The following is a 27,649-nucleotide window of genomic DNA, read 5'->3' as shown; positions in this document are numbered from 1 at the left end:
CTAGTGCAGGAAGAGTATTCATGGATCGAAGCGCCATTTTTAAATGATGCCCTGATCTTTTGACTCCCCTCAGTCACCCACCGTGGCGTCTGAACACCCCCCCCTCCCCCCGCAACTACACCCAACTTACCCCTTGCGGGGTCCTAGAGACCCTCCTCACCCCACCTCTTAAAGGCAAGGCATCCCTGGGCCCGATCCCTAGCATGGAAAGCCTAGCACCCGGGCACCTTCACAGTGCCATCCTGGCACCCTGACAGTGCCTCTGCCACCCAGGCAGTGCCAAGGTGCCTGGGTATCTGCGGGACTGATACGCAGAGCCCAACCACCCAGGAGCCTTTAAGTGCCGTTACGCCTGGTCCCTGTTTGTGGAAACCAGTGCGAAATGGCACCATGGCGAGGTCTCCAAGACAAAGCCATTAGTTCCTGGGCCCGGGAGAATACGGTGCAGGCATATTTAAATGAGCCTAATGGCTCACTTAAATATGTTAATCCAGATCTTGCCCGATTTAATCTCATGAGGCGTTTCAAGTGTCATGATCTCATGTTCAAGGGCCTCGTCTCGTCACCAAGTCGGGCATCATGAGGTCATTAAATCACGCCCTATATCTGTTGGACTTCCTTAATATGCTATATTTTTACAAAAGGTTGCAGAACTTCTCGTGTGTTTCTAACTGGAGCATAGTCACAAATTGCACTTACACCAAGCTGCAATAAATTTCAGTCATTGTAACATCTCTTTTCTGCGTTCAGATAATCACTTTGCTGTAGTCTATACAGGTGCTGTGGAAAAACTGCCAGAATGTAGATGGTACATCAGGGTTAACATTACTGAGATATTTCATGTTGCATTTTAAAATTCATACAAGTTGGAACAAACTTTCTTCATGATTGGTTGCTTCAACATAAAGGACATACTTTCTACAATTGGAAAATATTGCACAAAATTCTCTTTTCAATTTAATCTACCATTATGTACATTTTGAAAATCTTCACAATTTATTAGAAACGTGTGCAAGTGTAATGTGCTGAAGGGGGTTAGATAAACGCTAGCACTGATCTAATTTGCAGAATCAACGTCACCCTCCCTTTCTCACAGGATCCAGCTTCACCCCAACAAACTGCTCCCACCTCCTCCACCTTCCATTATCTCTCCTGTCTCTGGAAATGTACACTTGAGCCATGCAAAGACAAGTAGCTACAACTATGTGCCAGAAGAAAGCAAATCGCCTCAATCATGGTATCTCCAAAGGTCAGGACAGAATCAGGTAAAATGCATTCACCTAAAACTATTGAAAAGCTTTAAAATTCTGTATTTATTGCCATAAAAATAAGAAATATTCTGCTCCAGAGAACAGGCATTGTTACAGGTGTTAAAGGGAGAACAACACCTTCCAAATGAAACAGACGTACAAGTCTAATGGTTAATTTAACGTTTATTTGGCATACAAATCAGCCTCACGTAAAGTCACGACAATTCTGTGAAGCAAAAGTGTTCTGCAGTTGGCATGGCAACTAAAATACAAAAATGAAATTAGGCCATAAGACCATAATAATAAAATGAGCTGGATACACAGCATCAGGTAGATAACAACTGAATGTGTCTTGAAAAGCAGTCGAATTGAATTTACCTGGGGAATACTGCAATAGTGGGGGAAATGAAGAAAAAGTAGTCACAGCACTGGTATTCAGCATTATCAACAGTTAGATGTTGATTTGCACTTCCAATTCTACTTATCGTTGAGCTCTTGATTCCGGTCATCTACGAGGCGTGTCCCCCTCATACATCAGAGCAGCTAGTTGGCAGAAGCCAACTTCTGGTGGCGTAGTGATATTGTCACTGGACTAGTAATCGAGAGACCCAGAGTAATGCTCTGGGGCCCCGGGTTCGAATCCCGCCACTGCAGATGGTGAAATTTGAATTCAATAAAACAAAAAAATCTGGAATTAAAAGTCTAATGATGACCATGAAATCATTGTCGATTGTCGAAAAAACCCATCTGGTTCACTAATGTCCTTTAGGGAAGGAAATCTGCCGTCCTTACCTGGTCTGGCCTTTCTATGACTCCAGACCCACAGCAGTGTGATTGACTCTTAACTGCCCTTAAAGGGCAATTAGGGATGGGCAATAAATGCTGGCACAGTCTGCAATGCCCACGTCCCATAACGAATAAAAGAAAAGAAAATGAAGAAAATTGAAGTGAAGAGCGGTCAAAGGATGTAGGGACGAAAATACCTTTTCTACCCACCTCCCACGCAGACACCGATCATTCTGAAGTTCGTCGCCGTCATTCTGCTAGCCCAATTTTCAAAATGGAGCAAATACTAAATTGAGCCAGGCTGCCAACTTATGAAACCGCTACCAAAATTTAGCGAGACAATATTATATAGACTCTTATTTTATTAATTTATATCAAGATTGACACTCATTTTCTCAGAGATAAAGCAAGGCAGAAGTGACAAATAATAATTTGTACATTCTGAAGGACATGAAAGGCACAATATAAATGGAAATATATTTAATTTTTATCAATACATTGCAATTTATATTTAATGTTGCAAAAAAATGGCTTTTGGGCTTTGAGTGGAAAAATGAGCATTACAGAATGTGCAAAAGATTCAACAATGAATTATCAAAATTTTCAAAAGTGACTCTGCAACTTTAAATTTATGTCTCAAACCAATTTAAATGTATTCAAATATTAATCATTTCGAAGAAAAGATCAAATTTCCTTAAAATGCCAAATACGGGAAAATTAGCCTTTTACATGACATGTTCATGGGGTGAGATTTTCCTGGAAATCGGCCAAAGCCACTGTCGGGCGGGAAACGCAGCGTATGGTGCAGCACTTTGAAAAAACCTTCAAGGATTGGGTGGTATGAGACATCACTGGCACTGCCTCCTGGCACTATGCGGGCACTGTGCAGGTATCCCCTGGCACTGCAGGGTAATTCCCCCTGGGAATGTCTGGACAGCTCCAACACTACCTGGGCACTACCTAGCACTGCCTGGGTGGTTCCCAGGTAGTGCCACTGGGTCCCCAGGTAGTAGATGGGCATGACCTTCTCCTCGGAGCACTGCACTCACATTGCTCCCCTGGGAGGTCAGATCACCAGGTGCAGGCCTCCAGAGACCAGTCACGATTCACGCAGTCCTACCATCACACATACTATGGATGGATTTTCTGATTTGGGGGGCAGGGGGTGGTTGATTCTGGTGTAGGGGCCTGATAATCATGTTTTAATTTTTTATTGTGATATTTGAGAAACATCCCCCGTCATTGACGGGGGGAGAAGCGAACAATGGCGTCATAAATTTACATTGATGTAAAACGCAACTTCACAATATTCTCTATTCCCATTGCCATTGCTGAACCGGCCCAATGCGAACAGAGCAGAAAATGCCGGCTGTGACCCGACATTTCCTGCTTCATCATCTGCCAGCCAGGAACTTTGTAGCCATTAAAGAAAATAATGGGCTGCTGAGCAAAGAAGCAGAAAATTTGCAACATTCTGCTCTCCGTTCTTCTCCAACTCAGTTTCTCTGGACACCATTCTTCACCACTTCCTGCAGTAGGTTTTTTCCCATCACTGGGCAATACCATCTTAACAGAAAGAGAAGGATGTGTGCAGGTGCGAGCTGTGGTCTAACATGTCTGAGCAGGCTGTAACACCTTTCTCATGCTCCTCGAGCAAATCCAGCCTCAAAAGGCTCTTCCTCTCACTGTTTTATGAGCACCATTACGGTGATTGGTCCATTTATTCGGCACGGTATGATTGGAACCACTTGGACAGGATTTTCATTCTCAGGTCCTCATCCAAACATTGGGATGAAATGAGAGTTGGGAACCCACAAATTAACCAGACAGGACCCAGAGGGCAATTTTTAAGGAGGCAGCCATTTAAATGTCAGTCTCTGGGAAGTCCATTCTGTTAAGCAAGGTGGGCACGCTCCTGGGTCTAGACGGCCAGCCAGTAGTGAAAGCTCACAGCTCCGCTGTGAGAGGTGGGAGCTACTGAAGTAGGCCGGAAGACATGGGAGCCTCCATTCCTGGTCACCAGCCACAAGTGAGAGGTGTCAGAGGGCCAGAAGGATTAGAGACTTCGGAAATCAGGGGGACAGCCTCCCTCCCCCACCACCAGCACCGCCCCCACACCAGCACCACCGCCCCCATGGCAATTTCTGGAATGGCACATTGAAAATTGGCCACCCACAACTTTCATGTGGGCTGCCCTTTGTTTTGTAATTCATTTATGGCATGTGGGCATTGCTGGTTCGGCCAGGATTTATTGCCCATCCCTGGTTGCCCTTCCGAAATTGATGGTGGGTTGCCTTCTTGAACCGCTGCAGTCCTTGAGGTATAGGAACACCCACTGTGTTGTTAGGGAGGGAGGTCCAGAATGTTGCCCCAGTGACAGTGGACAATCGCCGATATATTTCCAAGTCAGGGTGGTAAGTGACTTGGAGGGGAACCTCCAGGTGGTGGAGTTCCCAGGTATCTGCTGCTCTTGTCCTTCTAAATGGGAGTGGTCATGGGTTTGGTCGATGGAAGCTGTCAAAGGAACCTTGGTTAGTTACTGCAGTGCATTTTGTAGATGGTACACACGGCTGCCACTGTTCGCAATGGAGGGTTTGAATGTTTGTGGAAGGGGAGCAATCAAGCGGACTGCTTTGTCCTGGATGGTGTCTGATTTGTTATGTTCTAGGTGTAACATAAGCGGCTTCCTTGTGGTGCACTTGACAAAGGAAGGTTCAGACGTGGAGATACCTTCACCACGTTTATTCAACTATTTACACTTCTATTACTCGGGTTCGACACTACTGCTAATCCTACTATAGCTACCCAGACTGACTAACCAGCTGCTGCAACCCACGTGGTGGGTGTAATATTGAATCAACCCTGTGTCTGTTCTCACTGACTGTCTCCACTGGAAAGAGGCAGATCATGTGTGTGGTGTCCTTTATATATGGGTTGGTGTAATGCCCCCCTGTGGTCGTATCACCTCCGTGTGTATCGTGAATGTCCATTGGTCGTCTCCTATCTAACTGATCTATTGGCTGTGTGTGTGATGTTTCTGGTGCTCCCTCTAGTGTCCAGCTAGCCTACATGCATTTACATTGATGTACATCACCACAGTGTTGAGCTTCATGAGTGTTGCTGGACCTGCACTCATCCAGGCATTACATAGAGCATAGAACATACAGTGCAGAAGGAGGCCATTCGGCCCATCAAGTCTGCACCGACCCACTTAAGCCCTCACTTCCACCCTATCCCTGAAACCCAATAACACCTCCTAACCTTTTTGGACACGAAGGGCAATTAATCATGGCCAATTCACCTAACCTGCATGTCTTTGGACTGTGGGAGGAAACCGGAGCGCCCGGAGGAAACCCACACAGACACTGGGAGAACGTGCAGACTCCACACAGAAAGTGACTCAGCAGGGATTCAAACCTGGGACCCTGGAGCTGTGAAGCCACAGTGTGCTATCATGCTGCCCCAAATTATACTTGTGCCTTGTAGATGGCGGACAGTCGTTGGGGGCGGGGGGGGGGGGGGGGGGGGGGTGTCAGGAGGCGGGTTTCTCGCCGTAGGATTCTTAGCCTCTGACCTGACCTGGTAGCCACAGTATTAATATGGCTAGCCCAGTTCAATTTCTGATCAATGGTAACCCAGAGGATATTAATTGGTTGGGGGGGGGGGTGGGGGGAAGGGGGGTTGGAGGTGGGGGTGGGGGGGGTTCAGTTGCCACTGTCCATCCTGCCACCGGAAAATGACCCAGAGGTGGATACAGCCAGGAAACCAGTACGTCAGCCTGCCTTTGTGCCTGATATAGGTGTGACTCCGAAATCTGGCCCATCAATTATGTACCTTTCGCCGCAGGCCTATAATTGCCTCTTCTCGCTTGACATTGTTCAAGGGTGGAATTATATTTGCATTATTCCAGCCAAAATGTACAAACTGCTGAATTAAGAGAGTTTTTGAAGATTACTACAGTCCCCCCCCCCCCCCCCCCCCCACCTCCTTTAAAATCTTGGGAGTGGAAACCATCAGGTCCTGCTGATTCTTCACTCTTTAATGGCATCATTGTTTTCAGATACTCTGGGCGGGATTCTCTGATCCTGAGGCTAAGTGTTGACACCGTCGCGTTTCTCGACGGCGTCAACATGGCCCCCTACAGGGGGCCAGCACGGAGGGCCGCTCCAGCTGCTGATCCCGGCATCAACTGGGTGCCGCGGGGTCCGCGCATGCGCAGTAGTTCCCTTCTCCGCCCCGACGCAACATGGAGCAGGGCTACAGAGGCCGGCGCGGAAGAAAGGAGGCCACCAGCCCGAGAGGCCGGCCCGCCGATCGGTGGGCCCCGATTGTGGGCCAGGCCACATCGGAGGCCCCCCTCCCCGGGGTTGGAACCCTCTTCCCCCCCCCCCCCAGGACCCTTCCACAGCGAGGTCCCGCCAGCTAGGAGCAGATTAGAACAGCGCCGGCAGGACTCGGGTGTTTTGATACGGCCGCCCGGCCCATCCTGGGCCAAGAATTGCCGGAGGGGGCCCCCTCGAGCGTCAACCGGCCGGCACTGCGCCGGCGCCAATTGCGCGATTCTCATCGGGGTGGCGTGGCGCGATTTGCAGCGATATTCCGGCCCAGCCCCGGGCTGAGAGAATCCCACCCTCTGTTTTTGCTCACTTTAACTTTAATGAGTTCTAGTCCTTGATTCATTATTAACTTCTGAGAATGTCAGATATATTATCCTGTTCCTCTACTGTGGAGATTGACTCCAAGTAATTATTCAATTAGTCTGTCATTTCAGTATTTTCCTTGGCAATATTACCATCTGTTTTTAAAGGGCCCACATTATTCTTGACTGCTGTGTTTCTTCTCAGCTATAATGAAGCCTTGACTTTTTTTCCCTCATCTCCTATTTTCAACCATAATGGTACTTGGACCATAGGCTTCTCAGTAAAATAAAGAATGTTCTCCCTCCGCCTTTCCTCGGTCAGAAACCTGGGGCGAAATTCTCCCCCAACGGCGGGATGCCCGCCGACTGGCGCCAAAGCTGGCGCCAATCAGACGGGCATCGCGCCGGCCCAAAGGTGCGGAAGGCTCCGCATCTTTGGCGGCCTAGCCCCAACATTGAGGGGCTAGGCCGACGCCGGAGGGATTTCCGCCCCGCCGGCTGGCGGAAATGGCGTTTGTTTCCCCGCCAGCTGGCGCGGAAATGCGGCGCATGCGCGGGAGCGTCCGCGGCCGCTGTCAGTTTCCCAGCGCATGCGCGGGAGCGTCAGCGGCCGCTGTCAGTTTCCCGCGCATGCGCAGTGGGGAGAGTCTCTTCCGCCTCCGCCATGGTGGAGGCCGTGGCGGAGGCGGAAGGGAAAGAGTGCCCCCACGGCACAGGCCCGCCCGCGGATCGGTGGGCCCCGATCGCGGGCCAGGCCACCGTGGGGGCACCCCCCGGGGTCAGATCGCCCCGCGCCCCCCCCCCCGTACCCCGGAGCCCGCCCACGCCGCCTGGTCCCGCCGGTAAATACCAGGTTTGATTTACGTCGGCGGGACAGGCAATTCCTGGGCGGGACTTCGGCCCATCCGGGCCGCAGAATCCAGCGGGGGGTCCCGCCAACCGGCGCGGCCGGATTCCCGCCCCCGCCCAATCTCCGGGAGCGGAGACTTCGGCGGGGGCGGGATTCACGGCGGCCCTGTTTTGTGGACATGAATGGACAGTGGTATTCGGTAATGTAAGCCTACTTGTAACAATAAAGATTATTATTGTTATATTATTGTAAAGAAGTATTACGTGGAATTACAGATAAATCCTGTTTTTACAAAATGGGTCAGGGCCCGAGTCCCTTCCATAAAAAAGAATTTTCCTTAAAACCGGTATTGTGTAGTTCACCCTTAGAGTTATACGCCGGGATTCTCCCCTGCCCAGCGGGGATAGAGTGCTGGATTCTTTGTGGCCCTCACAAAAGCATTCTTCTCTTCAAATCAATGTGGAAGAGACACCAGTAATGCAAGAGTTAAACAGATATTTCACAGATAAATTAAGTGCTCCCTTATGAACATAATTTCTCTGACTTTCCTCAGGGTTTCTCCCATCCCATTGCTGTAATTTCAGCAGGAAAGCCATTTACACAAGTAAACAAGGTTTCTGCTGCCATTTTGTCACCAGAGCGGAGAATCTGAGGAAATTCACCCGCTCCCCACCAGTAAACAGCCATCCTTCTTCATGCATTTTCTCGGTGGCAATCAATATCTGCACCAAAGAAGTAATATTCTAGACAGCAGCTGCTGGTCTCAGTTTTCAGGAGTCATTTATTACAAAATCTATTGGGCTTTGTGCGTTAGATTTTCAACAGCTGCGAGGAAAAATAGCTTGTACTCAGTCTCTGTGCTGTCATTATTTGTAAAGTCTGCAGTAATTTTTTTTCACAAGGTATGAATTGTACCCATGTGAGTGTGCAGTGTAAGGATTTTTTTTTTAAAAACTTCCTTTCATATAATATATCTCATCACATCCTCAGAACATCCGAAACCTCTTCACATCCAATGAGTTACTGTTGGTAATTCGGGCAGCCAATTGTGCATAGTACGGTCCCACAAACAGAAAATAATCAAAGGCCAGTTGATCTGGCCTTTGGGCTGGTTTAGCACACTGGGCTAAATCGCTGAAAAGCAGACCAAGGCAGGCCAGCAGCATGGTTCAATTCCCGTACCAGCCTGCCCGAACAGGCGCCGGAATGTGGCGACTAGGGGCTTTTCACAGTAACTTCATTTGAAGCCTACTTGTGACAATAAGCGATTTTCATTTCATTTCATCTGATTTTTGGTGGTGTCGGTTCAGTGAGTTGGCCAGGGCACCTGGGGAGGAAAGAGGGGTTCAGACAGTGCCTGACCTGAACAGGCAGGTTGGGCATTGATCATGTGGTGAAGTCCTGGAGGAGGACAGATGCCATGCAAACCCTGCTGAGGTCATGGCCTTAAAAAAAGGCAAACTCAATCTTGCAACGTTTCCAGCTTCTTTAGTCAAACCATGAAAATAATGAGCAAAGTTGAAGCTAAAGGTTCTTTGTTATCTGACTGAATGTTGGTCTTTCTTAGTTCCTTTACATTATGAGAGGGACATGCAGAGAGTGCCAAAGGCCGTCTTTGAGGACAGATATCTCATGCCCAAAGGACATCTGAGAAATATCCAAGCTGACGAAACAGGCCCCATAACGGTGCAGCATTGGTTTTGGGTCCTCTTTGCTAAATTCTTGGGATTCAAAAACAATCTCTGGAAGATGCCCCAAGTCTATATTCTTTTAGGTTTAAAAAAAAAAAGTGATTTTAAAACTAGGAGGAGCCGGAGTGCTTCCCTTACTCAGTGGTATCTCAGTCACCCTCACCATGGCTCTCTGGAATATTCGGAGTATAAATAGTGGGTGAATTTCCTCAGATTCTCCACTCTGGTGCCATAGCTACAGCAGAGTCTCAGCAGAAACCTTGTTTACTTGTGCCTATGAGGTTTCTGCTAAAATTGCAACAGTGGGATGGGAGCAGCCCGGAGAAATTATGTTGATCAGAACATGCAGTTCTTCAGATGAACTATTTGCCAGTGGAGACAACATGAATGGTTTGGCCATAATATTAAGGAGACCAATTTCAGGCCAGTCTTTGGCCTCCCAGTTCAGGCAGTGTCACCTTCCCACCTGAAAGAGGAACGGACAATTCAATAGTCCTAAATGGTTCACTACTCAATCACTCATCTGTTTCACCGTCTCTCTATGAATGAGTAAAGGTAGCAGACAACATAAACTTCAGAGAAACATTGCAGTAACCGAAAAAGTTTGGTTTATATTTAAGATCATTTAGTTTTCAGGGAAAGCGAAGCTCAAACATTTGGCTTTTTTACTGATAACATTTTAATTTTGCACACCACCATCAAAAAACAGTCAAAATAAACACAAAATGACCCAAGTTACTACAGCATAATTACCTCAACAGAATGGGGTGATCAATTATAATATTTGATTAGGAGCTCAAAATGGCTCTCAATGGTATCAAAAGCATCCATGATTATCTGTGTTACCAATGCTCAAGGAGTTATTTACCTTATTGTAGACAGACATTTCTGTTTTCACCAAATAACCAGTATCCAAAATGGATGGTTGATTTATTTCTACCAGACGATTTTATTCCCCAAATTTGAGAGGCGGAGGATTTTCCGCAGGAGGGGGGATTTTCCACTGACCCTGTTCAACCCACCCAAGTACTTTCTGAACAAACTCAACCCACCAAAACTATTTCCTCAGCTTGTCGGAAGCAGTTCACCCTGATAGGGTCCAATCCAACCCCAGTTATATTCAAGCCTGGCCTGACCCATTCCAACTGCTTGCCAGCCTAACTAATGCACTATCAACATCTCCAGGCTACCAGTTCCCTTATTGCTCATCTATATATGTCTGAATCCTGCACTCTGGCTTTACTCCTGCCCATAAGCATTACCACAAAAGTTACAGAGAAGTAACAATGAATATCCATAAATATTAAGCAATGTTTAATTAACATTTCTTTCAAGCTCTGTTACTGAGGGACCAAGACACGCAGACCAGAAAGGTGGCTTTGCTCCCAATTTGTGCTAAATTAGCAGACCACAGCTGAGGTTACAGGTACAGCCATGCCACTTGGCCAGTGTCTCTAGCCTATAAAAGAGAAAAGTCACCCAAGTGCATAGCCCTTAATGACTTGCTACCGAGGCATTGGGAGAGATTTTTCTTATTGTTGAATCGTCTGTTATCATCAACCTGGGTCCGGATATACAGATTAAAGCTGGAGGCTCGACTGTTGGTAAATATTATCCTTTTATTAGGCTACAGCAAGAGGCTCTACATAAAAGTTTTATCTCTCCATGCGCTGTTGTCATGTGATCATACATCACTGATAATGTAGGCTATATAATTACAAATTTAACATCAACCCTCAATACGACAAATAGTTTGGTAACTTTCCCTGTTTGTGCTCACAGAAGTAGACTGGCAACTGGGCTGGGGTCAGAGGGTTGTTGATGCTAGCGAAACTTTGCTGAGGATAAGTTAGCACCTTCAGAAGAGAGGAGACAAGTAAAGGTTTTGATGCCATTTTTAGGCCAACAGGGGGGAAAATTTGATTTCACTTGTGTGAAACCATCCCACATTTCACTACTTACTGATATTTAGTAAAATCTCATCTTCTTGTAGGTGGCACATCTTCCCATGCATGGCCAAAATGTGTGTATGTACATAGAGCATCCTAGGTTGCATTTGGAAAACAGTTGTCTCACAAATACAAAAACCTGGAATTTTGATCAGTGTAGTTACCCCCACAAGATCCACAGGGATGACCTGATTGATCTCCCCATGGGGCTTGTGGGATACGAGCTTCCCCGCTGATGGGGCCTGGATTGTACCGGCCTGGTCCGTAGTCCCCGTTGTGACCTACGTGCTGTATGCCGTGTAGCGGCCTTTTCCTTAGGCTGAAAATAAACCACCATTTTGAAACACTTTCCCGGGTCTCCTGAGTTTTTAGTATCAGGTTCTCCTGAACTTCTACTGTTACTTCAGTGGAAGATGGAAACCCCATAGAAACAGCATAAATGGTGAAAGACAACAATTTATACTTTTCTCCAAAGTTTCTGCTGAAGCGATAGCAGGAGATTTGGAGAACCGTGAAGATATTCCCTTCCAATGTTCTTCTATGGTCAGCTGGCACGAGTGAGCCAAACTACGATAGGAAGATCCCAAAATTGAAGAGACAACCAAGGTCTACTTTAGGCCACCGACTAACCCAATGTTACCATCAATTTCCGGAAACATTATTGGATTTCAAAAAGCATAGCATTAAAGCACACAAGGGCAATGTTCAAACTGAATAAATAATTAGTTCCAACTGTTTGCTCCTGAAGTATTCGAATCTGAACAAATATCCAATTCTGACTGTGGTACGGAAGCAAATAATTCATGACTAAATGATGTCACGCGGCTCACAAGACTTTCTTTTCTCTACTTTTGACGAAGAGGTTTTAAAAAAATAAATAAAACTTGCTCTGTCTACATTAATGCCAAATGCGGCTGGAAATCTTCCAATGAATCCTTAAAGCTGCTTTCAAAACACAATGGTGGAAAACAGCAAAAGTATAAAGTCTGCGGAAGTGGCAACACTGCCCAGAAAGTCCTGATGGAACACAGAGCGCTCCAGTGAGTCCACCCACTCATATGCAAATCGTATGTAAACTATTTGCTGGAACATTCCCAGCTTGCTCATCAAGACCCAATTTGTTCCTGAAACGACCATTGATTCTTATTGAATGGAACTGTAGCTGCAACTATCCTGGTCTTTCTCCCAAGTGCAAATATATTCCATTACACTCCACTACTTTCCATATACAAAGGCTGGGTCTTCCCCTGAGCTGGTCCCATTCTGAAAGTGAAACAGATAACTTCATATGCACGTTAAACACCTATCAAATAAACAAGCAAAACGCCAGGGTGGCAAACTCAACACTTTAGTTCGTAATGCAATTGCCTGGTAAACGTTTACAAGCCATTGGATTTACCCTGTCGCCCAGCTCTGCCATCGCTATTTCTGTGCATTCATGGGGGCGAATTTCCATAGGGTTCTACAATCTCCAACATTAACGTTTGCAGAAACTCTCAAAATACTCGGCAGTTCCTCATATTTTCTCTTGCGACATCTGTAATCCTGAGTTCATCCAAAACTCTGCTGTCCATATTGTTACAGATAGGAAGGGGGCTAATTCATACAGCACTAATTTCTCCTATCGCCACCCATCTGTAACCAGAAAGCTGCTTTCAATTATTTACTTCTTTATAAGCGGTGTTATATTCCCCAACACTTCAGTCTTGGAGCGATCCAATCCTCTACTAACAAGCCCACAGCAATCTCAAGACTGGATGAACTCAAGGTGTTAGTTTATTTGCACACACTCAAAACGTGAAAACAGACAGTAAAAGAGGGACAGAGAAAAGAAAGATTTACAATGCAGAGACCGCACTGAAAATAGATATTGTTTCACATGAGTTCCGGAATCCAAAATCAAAGTTCAATGGGACATTCCTTCACAGAGGTGGACGGGCTGAAAAACAATATTGTAGGATTCCTTTTTCCGGTGGGGTTGACTTTGTATGATGAGATAGACAAGCAAAGATGAAACAGTCTTGTAGGCAATGGCATAGAATGTCCACCTGAAGCAGGGTAGATGGTGTCAGGTGTGCAACCTGGACCAGATCTCCTTCGGTGTTGCCTGCTGGGCAGATGTTAAAGCAGCAATCTGTGCCATGCAGTTCGGCAAGCTAATAGGGTAGATTGTACGTTGCCTGACACCAGTCGGGTTTTCCGATCAGGCGGAGAATGGAGCATTGGCCAAAAAACAGGATCTGCATGGGCAAAAGTGCTTTCATTTTCACTTTTTCACAGCAGAAAAACACCTACCAGCTGGTGAGGATCTGGCACCTGTCTCTGGAGTAATAAAACTGTCAATCACTGGCTAATGCAATGTATTGCTGTGTGAAACTGAATGGAAGATTTCCATTTCAAAGGCTGCCAAAGGACTTGAAGGCCTTGGAAATACACTTGGCTTTCGAGGAAGCCTATGACACTTTTAAAAGCTGATGCTTTAAACACTTTAGTCTGAGGCAGCAGATGATAGGGAAAGGTAAGTTAAAATGCACTGATTTTTCACTCTACTACCTGGACTGCTCTTCAGGTTTCAGGCAGGGGTCTCTGATGGGGTCTCTAATGAGGGGGTGTCTGGTGGGGAGGGGTCAGTGGGGGAGGATCAGGTCACCTTCATGAATGCGTGCTGAGAGAGACCGGATTTGTGTTGTTGGGGCAGAGGGGAGGCCGCCACTGACCTCTGCATTGGGCCGCCTGCTCAAAATGGGATTCTGTCGGAATCTGGCAAGCTCTCCACCATGTGTAAATTAGCAAGGAAAAGGAGAGGGAATCGCACATTGGACCACTCCTAGTGCCAGCGGAGACCAGTAGTGCTTCTCCACTGACAGGAGCACTTAGATTCCGGAACGAAGAATCCAGTCCATTACTTGTTCCACAAACTAGTGGTCCGTGTTCCAACAGTCCACCAGATCTTTGACAAATGATGCGTAACCATCATCCGGATTCAAAGACTATTAAACATCTTAGCGATTAGGAATTGAAAGGAAGGTTTCAGAGCCTTTGCCTCAGCAGATGATCCACCTCCTTCTGTCCAGCCTGGGCTATTAAATGAAGATGGCCTTTGTAAAGCTCTCATTGAATTTGGGCTGTGTAGTCCACCACAGGTGGTAATTTGTGGTTCCTCAGGGATAACGAGGTGCAAGTTTTCCCAAAACTGCTATGTGGCTTCTTTTGTCCGGAGGGTCACAGACAGACATAGGTTCAGACTTTTTAAAGGCATTTGTTCAATTTTAAAATTTTGGAAATACCAATGAGCCGGTCTATAGACAATTAAAAAAAATATACAGTGTGCCTCACAATATCCTAATTTACATCAACTATCATCCCTCTACCACCCCCGTGCTCATGGACTTACATTTGCCCCCAATGCCATGATTTTAGAATTCTACTCCTGGTTTTCAAATCTACTGATAGCCCTTCCCCTCCCTCTCTGTAATCTCCTCCGGCCCACCGAGGTCTCTGCACCTCTCCAATTCTGGCCCCTTGAGCATCCCTGACTTTGATTGCTCCACCGTTGGTGGCCATGCCTTCAGTTGCCAAGGCAAGTATAAGCTCTGGAATTACCTCCCTCAATTGTTCTACTTCTTGCCACTCTTTCGTAGAACAAGGAAAGGCCTTTGTGCATAATTTCACACTTGGCATTCAACCAGCATGCTTTGGGAAACTAGGAAAGTGGACGAACCCGTTAAATCTGTAATCATTTTCTGTAACCATTTTAATTTTCCTGTAACCACTTCAAATCTGTGTCCTTGTTAAGTGGTACAAGTAAACTAACCCGGTTAAGCACATCAACATTTTGAGTGAGCAATTTGTTTCCTTGTAATTCATGAGTCAGAGTTAGAAGCATGGGGACTTTATAAAAGATAGAAACTTATACATATACCCATGGGTGGTATTGCGTTGAGAAGAATGAAACAACACACTCAGATTAACTGAGTACATAACTAAGAATAAACCTGAAGCATTGGGCAGAATCTTCCTGACCTGCCAGCAGCGGGTAGGGGAAATTAATTTAGTGCGAGGACAAAAATCAGTTTTCCGACGGCAGAATGAACTTTAAGTACTTGAGGCTTCAAGGGCAGGTTAAAGGTGGGGGCAGCTTTTTATCATCAGCAAGTCATGCATGCTCCTTAAAAGGCCCCTTTGCCGGAATTAGTTTCCCCGCCAATGAAGACGTGCACATTCGTGTGTAACTGGTGAGGTAGACTTGGTCTGTGGTTAACGGTGGGTTGCTGCTGCAATGTCCTCTTTGGGGAGATTCTGTAAATGCCAGCCTATGCTCGGGACCAGGTGCTAGCTGTGCAAGTTGTGTGGAGGATGATCAAGGAAGGGAGAAAGGGTTAGCAGGGAAGGGAGGAGCTCAAAGGTGGTAGGGATAGTGGAGGTTCTCCAGCTGCTTTTTAAAATATGGAGCCCGGACCTTTGACCCTCTGAGGTAACGGAGGGAACGGCAATTTCCTGACTGTGCGCACTGCAAGAATCGGCGAGCTCCTCACAAATGCATGCTTAATAAGCTGAACAACACAAGATCATGCATGGTCAGCCTTAACCCCTACTCCCCCGCCCCTTTGCCCCAGCAGAAATCGCTCCCACTTCCCACCACTGAATTTAGACTCCTGAACGGAAGATTCCGGTCATTAACTATTTCTCTCCACAGATGCTGACTGATCTACTGGGTATTTCCAGCATTTTCTGTTTGTGTTTCAGATTTCCAGCCTCGGCTTCTTTTCCTTCACTCTGCAACTGATGATTTCTATGTTTTGAACAGAGTCTCAGATTTTAAAGAATAATATAAGTTGTAGAGTAAGGTCCTGATCTTCTTTGCCTTCGACCGTTTGTTAATTTAGAAGTAGGAAGGCTGATGAAAGAAAAATATTTTTTAAAAAACTAATGTTGCCAAATACATTCGTGGTATTTCTAAAGTTGTACATGGGCCAAGCGCCACAGACTAAAGGTTTAGTCAGAACGTTGTTTGCTTCTAATTCTTTTCTCTGATTACTTCAACTTCTCAAAATAAAGTTTCTTTTTCACAAATGCAGATGCATGCTTCACCCTGGAATGTGTTGATGTCACCACCTGTGGGTTTCGTCAGGGTGGTTGTGGTAAAGTTGTTCCTCTTCTTGGCTGTATCCCAGTTTGTGACAGCATTTTATCAATTGAAAGTATGAACCCTTTAGCCAGATTTCTTATTGTTGTAAGTTCTCTTGGATGTCTTGATGAGCACATGCTGGAAAGTGTTTAACCCTATGGGGCTATGGGTGGGGGAGGGGCGAGGGAGGAGGAGCATCCTGTGCTCTGTTTTTTTGGAGTTGGGAGGGCGGGAACGGAAAATTGCACGGGAATCCCAAAACAGCTTTTACACCGCGGGATTGTACACCCTCCCTTCACCTATGATGTAACGGGAACCCGACTTTGAAAGTTAGGAAGCCCATTTCCTTTAGCCGCCCCCCCCCCCCCCCTCCGCCTGCCCCCAGTTGGATTGTCCATCAGGACATTATCCTCATGATGAACAAAACCCACCAAAGGGGCACAGGTGAATAGAGCCCCTAGCGGGAATAAGCCCAGGCACTCCCCCCGGCACAGTCCCCTACAGTGTCCGGGCAGTACGTGGAGGTGGAAGGTTGGGTGTTGCATTGAGGGGGGGGGGGCTTTGTGGTGAGGGTGGGTTCCTTGGTTTTGGGGGGGGGGGATGGGAAGGTGGAGGAAATGTTTCTACTTTTAAAAAAAATTTGTGGCGTCCTTATAAACCTAAGTTTCACTCACATCACAAAGGCGGGAGTGAGCCAGCTCTTTGAGGGGTAGAAGGTGTGTGTGAGCATTGTGGGTTGAGGGAGGGGGGGGTGGTTGCAAACCACATTCATATATTTTGGTCCTGTCCAGAGCAGGAGGATTGCTTGAAGAAGGTTTTGGGATAATCTCGAAAGTGGTGCACGTGAAACTGGACCCCGGCCCTCAGGAGGCCAGCCGGGGTTGGAAACGGGTGAGGAGGCAGATATTGTCGCCTTCGCCTTGTTGATCACCTGAACGTGGACCCTGTTGGGATGGAGATCAACCTCTCCACCCTGTGCCCTGGCATGGCAGGGGGACCTGCTGGAATTCTTGACTCTTGAGAAGGGCAAATTTGAACTGAGGGAACGATGGAGGAGTTCTACAATTCATGGGCGTTATTCATTGTGCACTTTCGAGAATTGGATTACATCGAACACTGGGGGGTGGGTCTGTAAGTGTTAAGGTGACTATGGGTGATTCCGGATTCTTTTTTGTTATTGTTTATGTTAACATGAGGGCTGCTGTTTGGGAGTTTGGTGGGAGGATGGGATCGTTGTTATTGATATGGGGATTGACATTATATTCATTACTGATTATTGTTTGTTGTTGGTGGGTGTAAATTTGGGAGAAAATGTGAAAAAGAATTAAAATATTTTTTTTCAAAAAGAAACCCAAGTTGCTGGCGGGGCAGACTCAAATCAGAGCCGTGACATTGGGGCACCCACCCTTTGTCGTTTTTTCTAAGAGGCTCCCAACATGGTAGAGGAAGTTTCCGACGGTTTCCAACCCGTCTTTTCCGCCCGCTGCTCCGCTTTGCTGAATAATGAGAAACTTCCACCCTGTAAGTGAAGAAAGGACTTGCATTGGTTTAGTGCCTTTCATGATCTCATACTTCATAGTCAAACTTTGAAGGGTAGTCACTGCTAAAATGTTAGAATCACACACACGGCGCGATTCAACGGAAAAACAATGAGATCCTGAGCAAATAATCTGTTTCCAATCATGTTGAGGGGCACAGAACACATTCCTCTTTGGCAGTCCTGGGGCGAAATTCTCTGGTATCGGCGCGATGTCCGCCGACTGGCGCCCAAAATGGCGCAAATTAGTCGGGCATCGCGCCGCACCAAAGGTGCGGAATGCTCCGCATCTTGGGGGGCCGAGCCCAACCTTAAGGGGCTAGGCCCGCGCCGGACGAATTTCCGCCCCACCAGCTGGCGGAAAAGGCCTTTGGTGCCCCGCCAGCTGGCGCGGAAATGACATCTCAGGGCGGCGCATGCGCGGGAGCGTTAGCGGCCGCTGACGGCATTCCCGCGCATGCGCAGTGGAGGGAGTCTCTTCCGCCTCCGCCATGGTGGAGACCGTGGCGAAGGCGGAAGGGAAAGAGTGCCCCCACGGCACAGGCCTGCCCGCGGATCGGTGGGCCCCGATTGCGGGCCAGGCCACCGTGGGGGCACCCCCCGGGGCCAGATCGCCCCCCCCCAGGACCCCGGAGCCGCCCGCGCCGCCTTGTCCCGCCGGTAAGGTAGGTGGTTTAATCTACGCCGGCGGGACAGGCATTTTAGCGGCAGGACTTCGGCCCATCTGGGCCGGAGAATCGCGAGGGGGGGGGGGGACCCGCCGCCTATCGGCGCGACGCGATTCCCGCCCCCGCCGAATATCCGGTGCCGGAGAATTCGGCAACCGGCAGGGGCGGGATTCGTGCCAGCCCCCGGCGATTCTCCGACCCGGCGGGGGGGGGGGTCGGAGAATCTCGCCCCTGCTACTGACTGAAAATAGACAAAATGGCGCTGCTGCCCCGCCTGCTAACTCCTTTGCAACGTACTGCAAAGGTTCCTTACGGAGGAGCTTAAAATACTCACTCACAACACTGACTTCTGAAATGCAGAATTATTATATGGAGTCCGTTACATCTCCCTGTCATATTCTTCAACACCTGCTGGGTTGCATCTTGCATTTAATAAGCACAGAGCTTGATTCAGCACTAAATTGCTTTATAATAGGAAAGAACGTGGTCAATTTCTAATAGATGGGTAGAATGGCTACCACTCTTTGTCAAAGTGTCCTGTTTTTAATGCCATTGAATCTGCAGCTTACTGGCCTTGTGCACCACAGTGAGCTCCATGCTACAATGAGCCCTGAAACTGCACTGATGTACTGCTCCCCCTCTCCATGATTCAAACCAAACATTGCTAAGCACAAACTCTGATGGTAACAACATCAAATTCCTGAAGAAGAAGTTCCCTGCTGCAACGGAGATCGTCAGGTGTGTGCACCGAGTGCTAACTTTTGTTCCCCACCAACTCAGTTGTTTTGCCAATAACTTTTCAGAGGACATTCTTTTTTAAGCACTTATCTCACTCGCCTGTGAGTCATAGCTGGGTGTGTGAGAGGAATCAAATCCTATTAGTGGTGGACCTTTATTATTTTCCCCGCATTTTCCCCACAGCCCTGCAGTTTTTCCTTCTTCGGGTGATCTATTCAAAGCCACGACTGAATTTGTCTCTACTTAATCACAGGCAGTACATTCCAGAAATGATCCACATGCGTCAAAAAACAACTCTCCCTCATGTCGCCATTGGTCACCTCAAATTGGTGCTCTGTGGTTTTTGGCCCTCTGGCCAAAGGGATCTACGCTGTCCAGACCCCTCGTGATTTTGAAAACCAATTTCCTCTCAAACTTCGCTCAATAGAGCAACCCAGCTCCCCCAATCGATTCCCTAAAATGAAATCTCGGTTCTTGGAACTATTCTCCGAAATCATTTCTGCTCCCTCTTCATAGCTTCCTAAAGTGTGGTACCCACAATTGGACACATACTCTAGCCAAGGCTGAACCAGTGCTCTATAAAAATCATCATCATTTCTTTGCTTTTGTACTCTATGCCCCTATTTATAAAGCCCAGGATTCCATAAGCCTTTCGAACCAACTCTTCAACCTGCCCTGCCACCCTTAATAATTTGTGCACATGTTCTGCCCAGACCTCGGTTTCCGAGTCCCCTTTAGAATTATGCCCTTTATTTTACATTGCCCCTCCTCGTTCTTCCTACCAAACTGTATCACTTCATTGAATGTACGTTACATGGTGGCACCGTGGTTAGCACTGCTGCCTCACAGCTACAGGGTCCCAGGTTCAATTCCAGCCTCGGGTGACTGTCTGTGTGGAGTTTGCACTTTCTCTGCATGTGTGTGTGGGTTTCCACTGGGTGCTCCGATTTCCTCCCGCAGTCCAACGATGTGCAGATTAGGTGGATTGGCCATGCTAAATTGCACCTCAGTGTCCAAAGGGTATAAGTGGGGTTACGGGGATAGGGTGGAGGTATGGGTGCTCTTTCCAAGAGCTGGTGCAGACCTGATGGGCCGAATGGCCACCTTCTGCACTGTAAATTGTGATTTGTGCCCTAGTGCCTTCCCATTGAAGGGAGGGGGGGGGGGGGTAGCATAGGTCACTGCATTTGACTTTAATGTCACTAATCAGATTAAAATGAATGCAAATGAGCTTGCCCTTTCTGGACGGGATCCTGCTCACGCCAGCTGAAGCGGGCCAGGAGCATCGGAAACTGTTTGGTGCCTGACCCAAATCCTATTTCAGGCCTCCCCCGGATTTTTCCCAACATAGCGGGATTTGCACCATGCACAACGCGGCCGGAGAATTGCCCCATTTATCTTTTTCATCATTCGGGGGCTTGCTGTACGTTTCACCTCCCAGGAATCCCAATCTACCTCCTCTTTAAACGCAACTCATTGTTACTTTACAATTTTACCTACCAATATTTTACTCCAATTTGCCCGGGGATAAGGTGAGGTGGGGGTGAGCAGGGGGGGGGGGGGGATAATAATGGGGGTGTTCTCAACCCCCTGTGTATTTGCACAACCCCCAGAAAGTGGCCCCATCCAATAGAGCATTTTACTCTAGATTTTTCCTGGTTGTTTTCCATTGCTAATTAAAACCTATGATCACGGTTCCCTAAATGTTTTCCTCCTGACACTTAATCCCCCTAATTTCCCAGAACCAGGTCCAGCAGTGCTTCCTTCACTGTTGGGCTAGAAAAGAACTGGTCAAGAAATTGGGTTAAATGGCAACAAAGCAAAAGTTTATCTTGTGTTCAATACAGGTATATTCACAAAAGAGAAACAATCCATTCAGCTGAGGTTCTCATTGATTCCATTTCACTCTTCTCGTTGATGGTTTACTTTACTCTACATTAAACCTCAGATTCCTGGAAACATCAGCGAGGTCGAGACCGTATTTTTGTATGTTTTATAGCTCATAGTGTAAATGTTGTCTGAGTTAAAGCCACCATGGGGACACATTTTTCATGAAAGTTATCGAAGATACTCCCTTAATAGCATTTTCCGTGCCTGAGGCAGCTAAGCACTTTTATTCCCCAGTAAGATCCTGATGTTTACTCATGCAGGTAAAAACATTTGGATGTCACACATCAATGGATTTTGGAAGCCAGCCAAAGTTCATTGTTAGGATTATCGGGTAAAAAGTAGAGCCAGAGATTTGGACTACAATGGACTTCAAATTGAAAGTTATAAATCAATGTCTCTATTTTATTACATTCTTTGAACAGGCCTGTCAACTCTCCAGGGTTATCCAAGAGTCCGTAGATGTTAAAGATATAACTCCAGGTCAAGAAAAAGCACGCAGGAATCAAAAATAGTTTATTTTAATTTTAATGCTGTTTGAACATGTTTGTCTACGAATTAGAAAAATTATCAGGGAGGGCAAAAAGGCTGTTAGACTGACTTGTCAAGAATCATCCATTCGGATGATGAAAATGCTGTTCCTTCTTCGATTGAATGGGAAGGCGCATACCAAGAGAATGTACATGTCGGATGACGCTGCCCGAGATTGTGTGGCAGGGAGTTTGGAGTCAGGAGATTATGTGATGACAACTTCGGGAATAATTGGAATGGCCGATCCTACTCCTGGGTAAGAATACAGTCGTCATTAGTCTTCGAATCACTATTCCGTTCTGCAGAACAGGATCTCAATTGTGGGATTGGAGTCCTGCCAGCTTCAAAAGAAATAAATGTTCGACCAACAACCACAGAGGAGAGAACTAGCAACAGCATTTCTGGAAGTTAATGAATACCTGTGGCCAAGCAGCTTCCGGGTCATGACCCCCAAATTCAAAAGTGTTCTGATCAGTTTGCCACCACTGAAACAGTAAGCAATCGGAAACGGTGGAAGGGAAATGATGGGCATCAAACTCAACTCCCTTAACAACAAATTACTACCCAACCAATACACAGCCATCGCCTCACCAGCATGGTTGCATAGTGGTTAGCACAGTTGCTTCACAGCTCCAGAGTCCCAGGTTCGCTTCCTGGCTTGGGTCACTGTTTGCGCAGAGTTTCCACTTTCTCCCCGTGTGTGCGTGAGTTTCCTCCAGGTGCTCCGGTTTCCTCCCACAGTCCAAAGATGTGCAGGTTACGTGGATTGGCCATTCTAAATTGCCCTTAGTGTCCAAAAAGGTTAGGTGGGGTTATTGGTTATGGGGATAAGGTGGAAGCATGGGGCTTAAGTAGGGTGCTCTTTCCAAGGGCCGGTGCAGACTCGATGGGCTGAATGGCCTCCTTCTGCACAGTAAATTCTATGAATTCTATGAACCCCCGATTCCGTTTCTCGCTTCCACTCCTGAAATGGTGGCAGGAGACTTCTTGTGCGCACTTGTGAGCTTTAATAATGAGTGCTTGCAGTTCATTTTGCTGTATTGAGTTGTGGGGAGGGCAAGTCAGTGCTTTTTGTGGTATCGGTGTGCCCACTCCCAGCTGCAAAGTGATTGTCAAAAGGCCGTCACTTCCAGTGAATATCCGTTGGATTTTCATCGAGATGGGCAGACTCCGTGGAGGGGTGGACATGTTGGCCGGGATCTAATTCTGGGATTCCTGACCCCATTCCCAGGGTTTCCAATTTTTAACAATGCCGTTTCAGGTTGTGAGCTGGTTCAGGTTACGGGCCCACACGCTACATTCCTGACTTTGGCCGCCTCCATGTGGAGATAGGCATGTCCTGGTCCTCTGCAATTTCCATGATGGCAAGCCTTAAAGGTCTTGTGAATTACCACATCTCAAAAGGTGTTGTGAACCATAGTTTGGATGAGGGAAACTTCCAAAAGATGAATTAAAGGATCTTATCCATGTCCCCTCACACTCCCCCACTCACCCTCCATGGCTCTTCACACCCCAAGCCAAGCTGCGGCACTTCCGTACCTATTCACTCACTGTATAGAATCTATACACCCTACAGTAACAATAGGATGCATTTAGAAAAAGCTGTCATTCATTCATAACTTTCCATTTTCTTACAAAAAAATAGCCTTTCACTGTGGGCCAAAGGTGTCAATCATCCAGACCCTTTGAAGTATCAGTCACGGGAACTGCAAGCATTTGAAACCTCTTTACCTTGTGTACAACTGACAGAAGTGATTAGAGAGCCAAAACTGTCAATCGAGCAATGTTTTCCCTCAGGGCTCAGGTGTTTCAATAATCCAATGGATGTCTGGGCTCTCAGCTAAGAATGTATAGTGAGGTTTGGAAGAGAGCTCAGGCATCCGTTACCCCCTTGAAGCAGCTGAGTCCCAGGAAAATCATTACTTGATTGACAGCTCTTGCACTCTGATTTCTTCAATTACACAATGTTTATTTACACTGTCAGGAAACAGAGGCAGTTTTATGTCATCTATATTTGTATTTTTAGGCATTAGAAATAAGGTGCAACTTTAAGTGAGTTTAATTTTGTGTTTCTGTAAATGAAAGGGCAAAAAGCTTAGTTAGATGAATGTTAAACAAAAGTACCTGCATGTCTATGGGTTTGGGTTTCATTTCAAACTGTGTCTGCATTGTGATTAAGGGTTAATGACATAAAAGTAAACAGATTAAAGAAAGACTCGGCTGTTGCTAAGCAACCAGGGGCCACTTTGGGCTAGAACAAACTTTTGACTTTAGTTTTAAGTTGGAGCCAGGTGCATTTGGAACCAAGTACCAGAGAGGAAACAGCTCTCATAGAAACTGCCAGCAGAGAGAGAAGGGAGTTCAATGGTGACAGGGGCAGAAAGCAAGTCCCAAAAGCTGAAACACGTGTAGTTCTAGAAACCAGGGAATAAAAAGAGAAGTCCTAGGAAGACTTAAGTCAAAAGGACAAAGGAACTGGAAACTGAACAAGGTACTGTTCATTGCAACAAACGAAAAGGGCTGAGACAGGCTCCAAGTTAAAGACAGTTGAAAGGTGCAGATTTTGTGAAGTTGGCTGTGAGAAGCCAGATATCTGAAGTAATACTAAGGTGGATGATACCTTAATACAGCCTGTGAAGCAGTGGTGCTCTGTTGCCATGGCTGTGTACCTGAGAGGCTGTGTGGAAGTTTGAATGCACCCGGAGGAAACCCACTCAGGCACGGGGAGAATGTGCAAACTCCACACAGCCAGTCACCCAAGGTCAGAATTAAACCTGGCTCCCGTGGTGCTGTGAGGCAGTAGTGCCATCCACTATGCCACCGTGGTGAAAGAGAAGAATACATTTACATCGTACAGTGCCTTTCACATAAAATTGCATTTCCAAACAGAATCCAGAAGAAAAATTGAAAAAAATATACCCTTGGTGCAAACTTATGGTTGAAACAATTTTGCATCCACATGTTTTTGTTGGGAAAATAACTCAAAATACATTAAATATATAGGTTTTTGGGTTTTTTTTGGTTCCTTATACTACAATCTTGATCTGATCCAAATTAACATCAGGCTGTCTGCAGTGTGTGTTAACATGCATTATGTCATGTTAATGAAGTCTGGTCAATAAGTAACTAGTAGGAACTTAATTCCAGATTTATACAAGCTCTGAAAATAGAGGCTGCTTTTCCATTTAAATGAGTCACTTTGAAGTTACTTTACAATGCAATGACGTTTCTTTGCAGAGAGATAACGGCACATTCATCCCAATTATACAATAACTGAATACTAGTGCAGTACAATTACAAAACAGCTGACCCTACCTTTGTGGAATGCATCGCTTGATTTTTAAAAAATTATTTTCCCCATTCAACTACAGTAGCAACACCAGAGCAGAGCGTTTACATTGGAAATAGCTTTGATTTATGTGAATCGTGTAATTAGAGCAATATGGCATTCGAAGGTGACCAACCTGATTCTGTGACTGGATAGTTTTAATTTCTGTGATGGTGTAAAATGGGTGATGTCAGGTCAGCTGCCCACTAAACATCTAATTTCAACGGAAACAAAAATTGGGCAGTCTGATCCACAATCCTGCATTTCACCAGCAGCAAGTGATATAATATCTGACAACCCTATTCCCACGAGTGAATAGACAAATATGTTTTATGGAAAACAGATATTCTTCAGCGCACAAGGGCAGAATGTATTCTAGTCGAGTCCACAACTACAACAAGTTGTAATCATGTTGTAAATATCCCACACGGGACCTACGGGGCATCAATGCTTGTTTTCCCCTTACTCCTTGCGGAGTACGGGAAGCACGGTAGCACAGTGGCTAGCACTGTGGCTTCACAGCACCAGAATCCCAGTTTCGATTCCCCGCTGGATCACTGTCTGTGCGGAGTCTGCACGGCCTCCCCGTGCCTGCGTGCGTTTTCTCCGGGTGCTCCGGTTTCCTCCCACCGTCCAAAGACATGCAGGTTAGGTGGATTGGCCATGCTAAATTGCCGTTTGTGTCCCAAAAATGTAGGAGGGGTTATTGGGTTACGGGGATAGGGTGGAAGTGAGGGCTTAAGTGGGTCGGCGCAGACTTGATGGGCCAAATGGCCTCCTTCTGCACTGTATGTTCTATGTTCGCCTGCTAGGAGCGGGGTACCACTATTACCCAGAGTATATAAGGTCGGCCAGTAAGGCATCGACCAAGAAGGAACCCTGTCTGGGTCTACCGGGAAGTATTGTTTGTAAATAAAACTTTGCTCTTATATTTACTCAGTGTGGTCTCCCCGTGTCCTTATTAAACATATCACACTTTTAACATTGTAAAACACCATATTGAGTGCTCTAGAAGTTTCCATTTCAGTCTGCTGGAACCATTCCAATGAGGTACACTAGAAATATTCCAATCCAGTGCCCTAGCATCATTCCAATCCAGTGCCCTAGCACCATTCCAACCCAGTGCCCTGCCCCATTCCAATCCAGTGCCCTAGCACCATTCCAACCCAGTGCCCTAGCACCATTCCAACCCAGTGCCCTAGCATCATTCCAATCCAGTGCCCTAGCACCATTCCAACCCAGTGCCCTAGCACCATTCCAACCCAGTGCCCTAGCACCATTCCAACCCAGTGCCCTAGCACCATTCCAACCCAGTGCCCTGCCCCATTCCAATCCAGTGCCCTAGCACCATTCCAACCCAGTGTCCTGCCCCATTCCAATCCAGTGCCCTAGCACCATTCCAACCCAGTGCCCTAGCACCATTCCAACCCAGTGCCCTAGTACCATTCCAACCCAGTGCCCTAGCACCATTCCAATCCAGTGCCCTAGCACCATTCCAACCCAGTGCCCTAGCACCATTCCAACCCAGTGCCCTAGCACCATTCCAATCCAGTGCCCTAGCACCATTCCAATCCAGTGCCCTAGCACCATTCCAATCCAGTGCCCTAGCACCATTCCAATCCAGTGCCCTAGCACCATTCCAACCCAGTGCCCTAGCACCATTCCAACCCAGTGCCCTAGCACCATTCCAACCCAGTGCCCTGCCCCATTCCAACCCAGTGCCCTAGCACCATTCCAATCCAGTGCCCTAGCACCATTCCAACCCAGTGCCCTAGCACCATTCCAACCCAGTGCCCTGCCCCATTCCAATCCAGTGCCCTAGCACCATTCCAATCCAGTGCCCTAGCACCATTCCAATCCAGTGCCCTAGCACCATTCCAACCCAGTGCCCTAGCACCATTCCAACCCAGTGCCCTAGCACCATTCCAATCCAGTGCCCTAGCACCATTCCAATCCAGTGCCCTAGCACCATTCCAATCCAGTGCCCTAGCACCATTCCAATCCAGTGCCCTAGCACCATTCCAACCCAGTGCATTAAAGCCATTCCAATCCAGTGCACCAAAACCATTCTAATCCCACAAAGGCTTACTATGATCCATTTAAAGCTTCCATTTATCCCAAAGGTTTCTCTTTCATCTAATCTTTACAAATTCACCTCCTGCAGTGTCATTACAGTCCAGAACCAAAATTACTGTGATAGAGACAAAGTTACTATCCTGGCTACGGCACCCAGCGGTTACAAAACACGTCAGTCTGTCTTTATTTCCCTGTCTGTATGCTATTCAAAATGCAAACAGCACTCAGCCAGTGGAAGGAACAAAAGAACATTTAAAGTATAAAAGAGCTGAAACAACTCTTACCGATATTGACTTTCCCTCATTTCAGCAACTGTTTTGAAGGTGGGCACAATCCCCAGCCGCTGCAATAACAATGACCCTCTCCACTGGATTTCTGCTTCCTGCTGCTTGCTGAGGCGCACTGAAATGAAGGGTAATCCTGATATATTCAGGCTGAATAGTTTCTAACCATTGCTATTAGGCTCAAGGCTGAGTGCAAAACTGTGACAGTCGACACTGCCAAGAATAGGTCAGGGGGTGGGAAGGTCTAGTTTTCCAGAAATGCACTGAAAGGTTTCAGTATTCTAGAAATTCATTTGAATTTTAACAA

General features: G+C 46.8%; 1 protein-coding gene across 5 annotated transcripts in view; it reads right to left on the bottom strand.

Annotated features, from left to right (window-relative positions):
• Positions 1-27,649, bottom strand: part of tub (TUB bipartite transcription factor) — a 589,124-nt gene that overhangs the window by 305,975 nt on the left and 255,500 nt on the right. Inside the window, exon 1 of one of the 5 annotated variants that reach the window (XM_072466436.1) lies at positions 27,343-27,489. The exons of the other annotated variants lie outside the window; for them this stretch is intronic. Within the exon in view, the coding sequence (XP_072322537.1) occupies positions 27,343-27,362 (20 nt within the window). The 5' untranslated portion in view covers positions 27,363-27,489. Of the gene's footprint in view, positions 1-27,342; positions 27,490-27,649 lie in introns of those variants that run through there. 5 annotated transcript variants of the gene reach the window in all.

This window comes from Scyliorhinus torazame, chromosome 10 (assembly GCF_047496885.1).
Source record: "Scyliorhinus torazame isolate Kashiwa2021f chromosome 10, sScyTor2.1, whole genome shotgun sequence".
In the NCBI taxonomy this organism is placed as follows: Eukaryota; Metazoa; Chordata; class Chondrichthyes; order Carcharhiniformes; family Scyliorhinidae; genus Scyliorhinus; species Scyliorhinus torazame.
The sequence above is the reverse complement of the archived record's forward strand: the minus strand, read 5'-3'. Positions and strand labels throughout refer to the sequence as shown.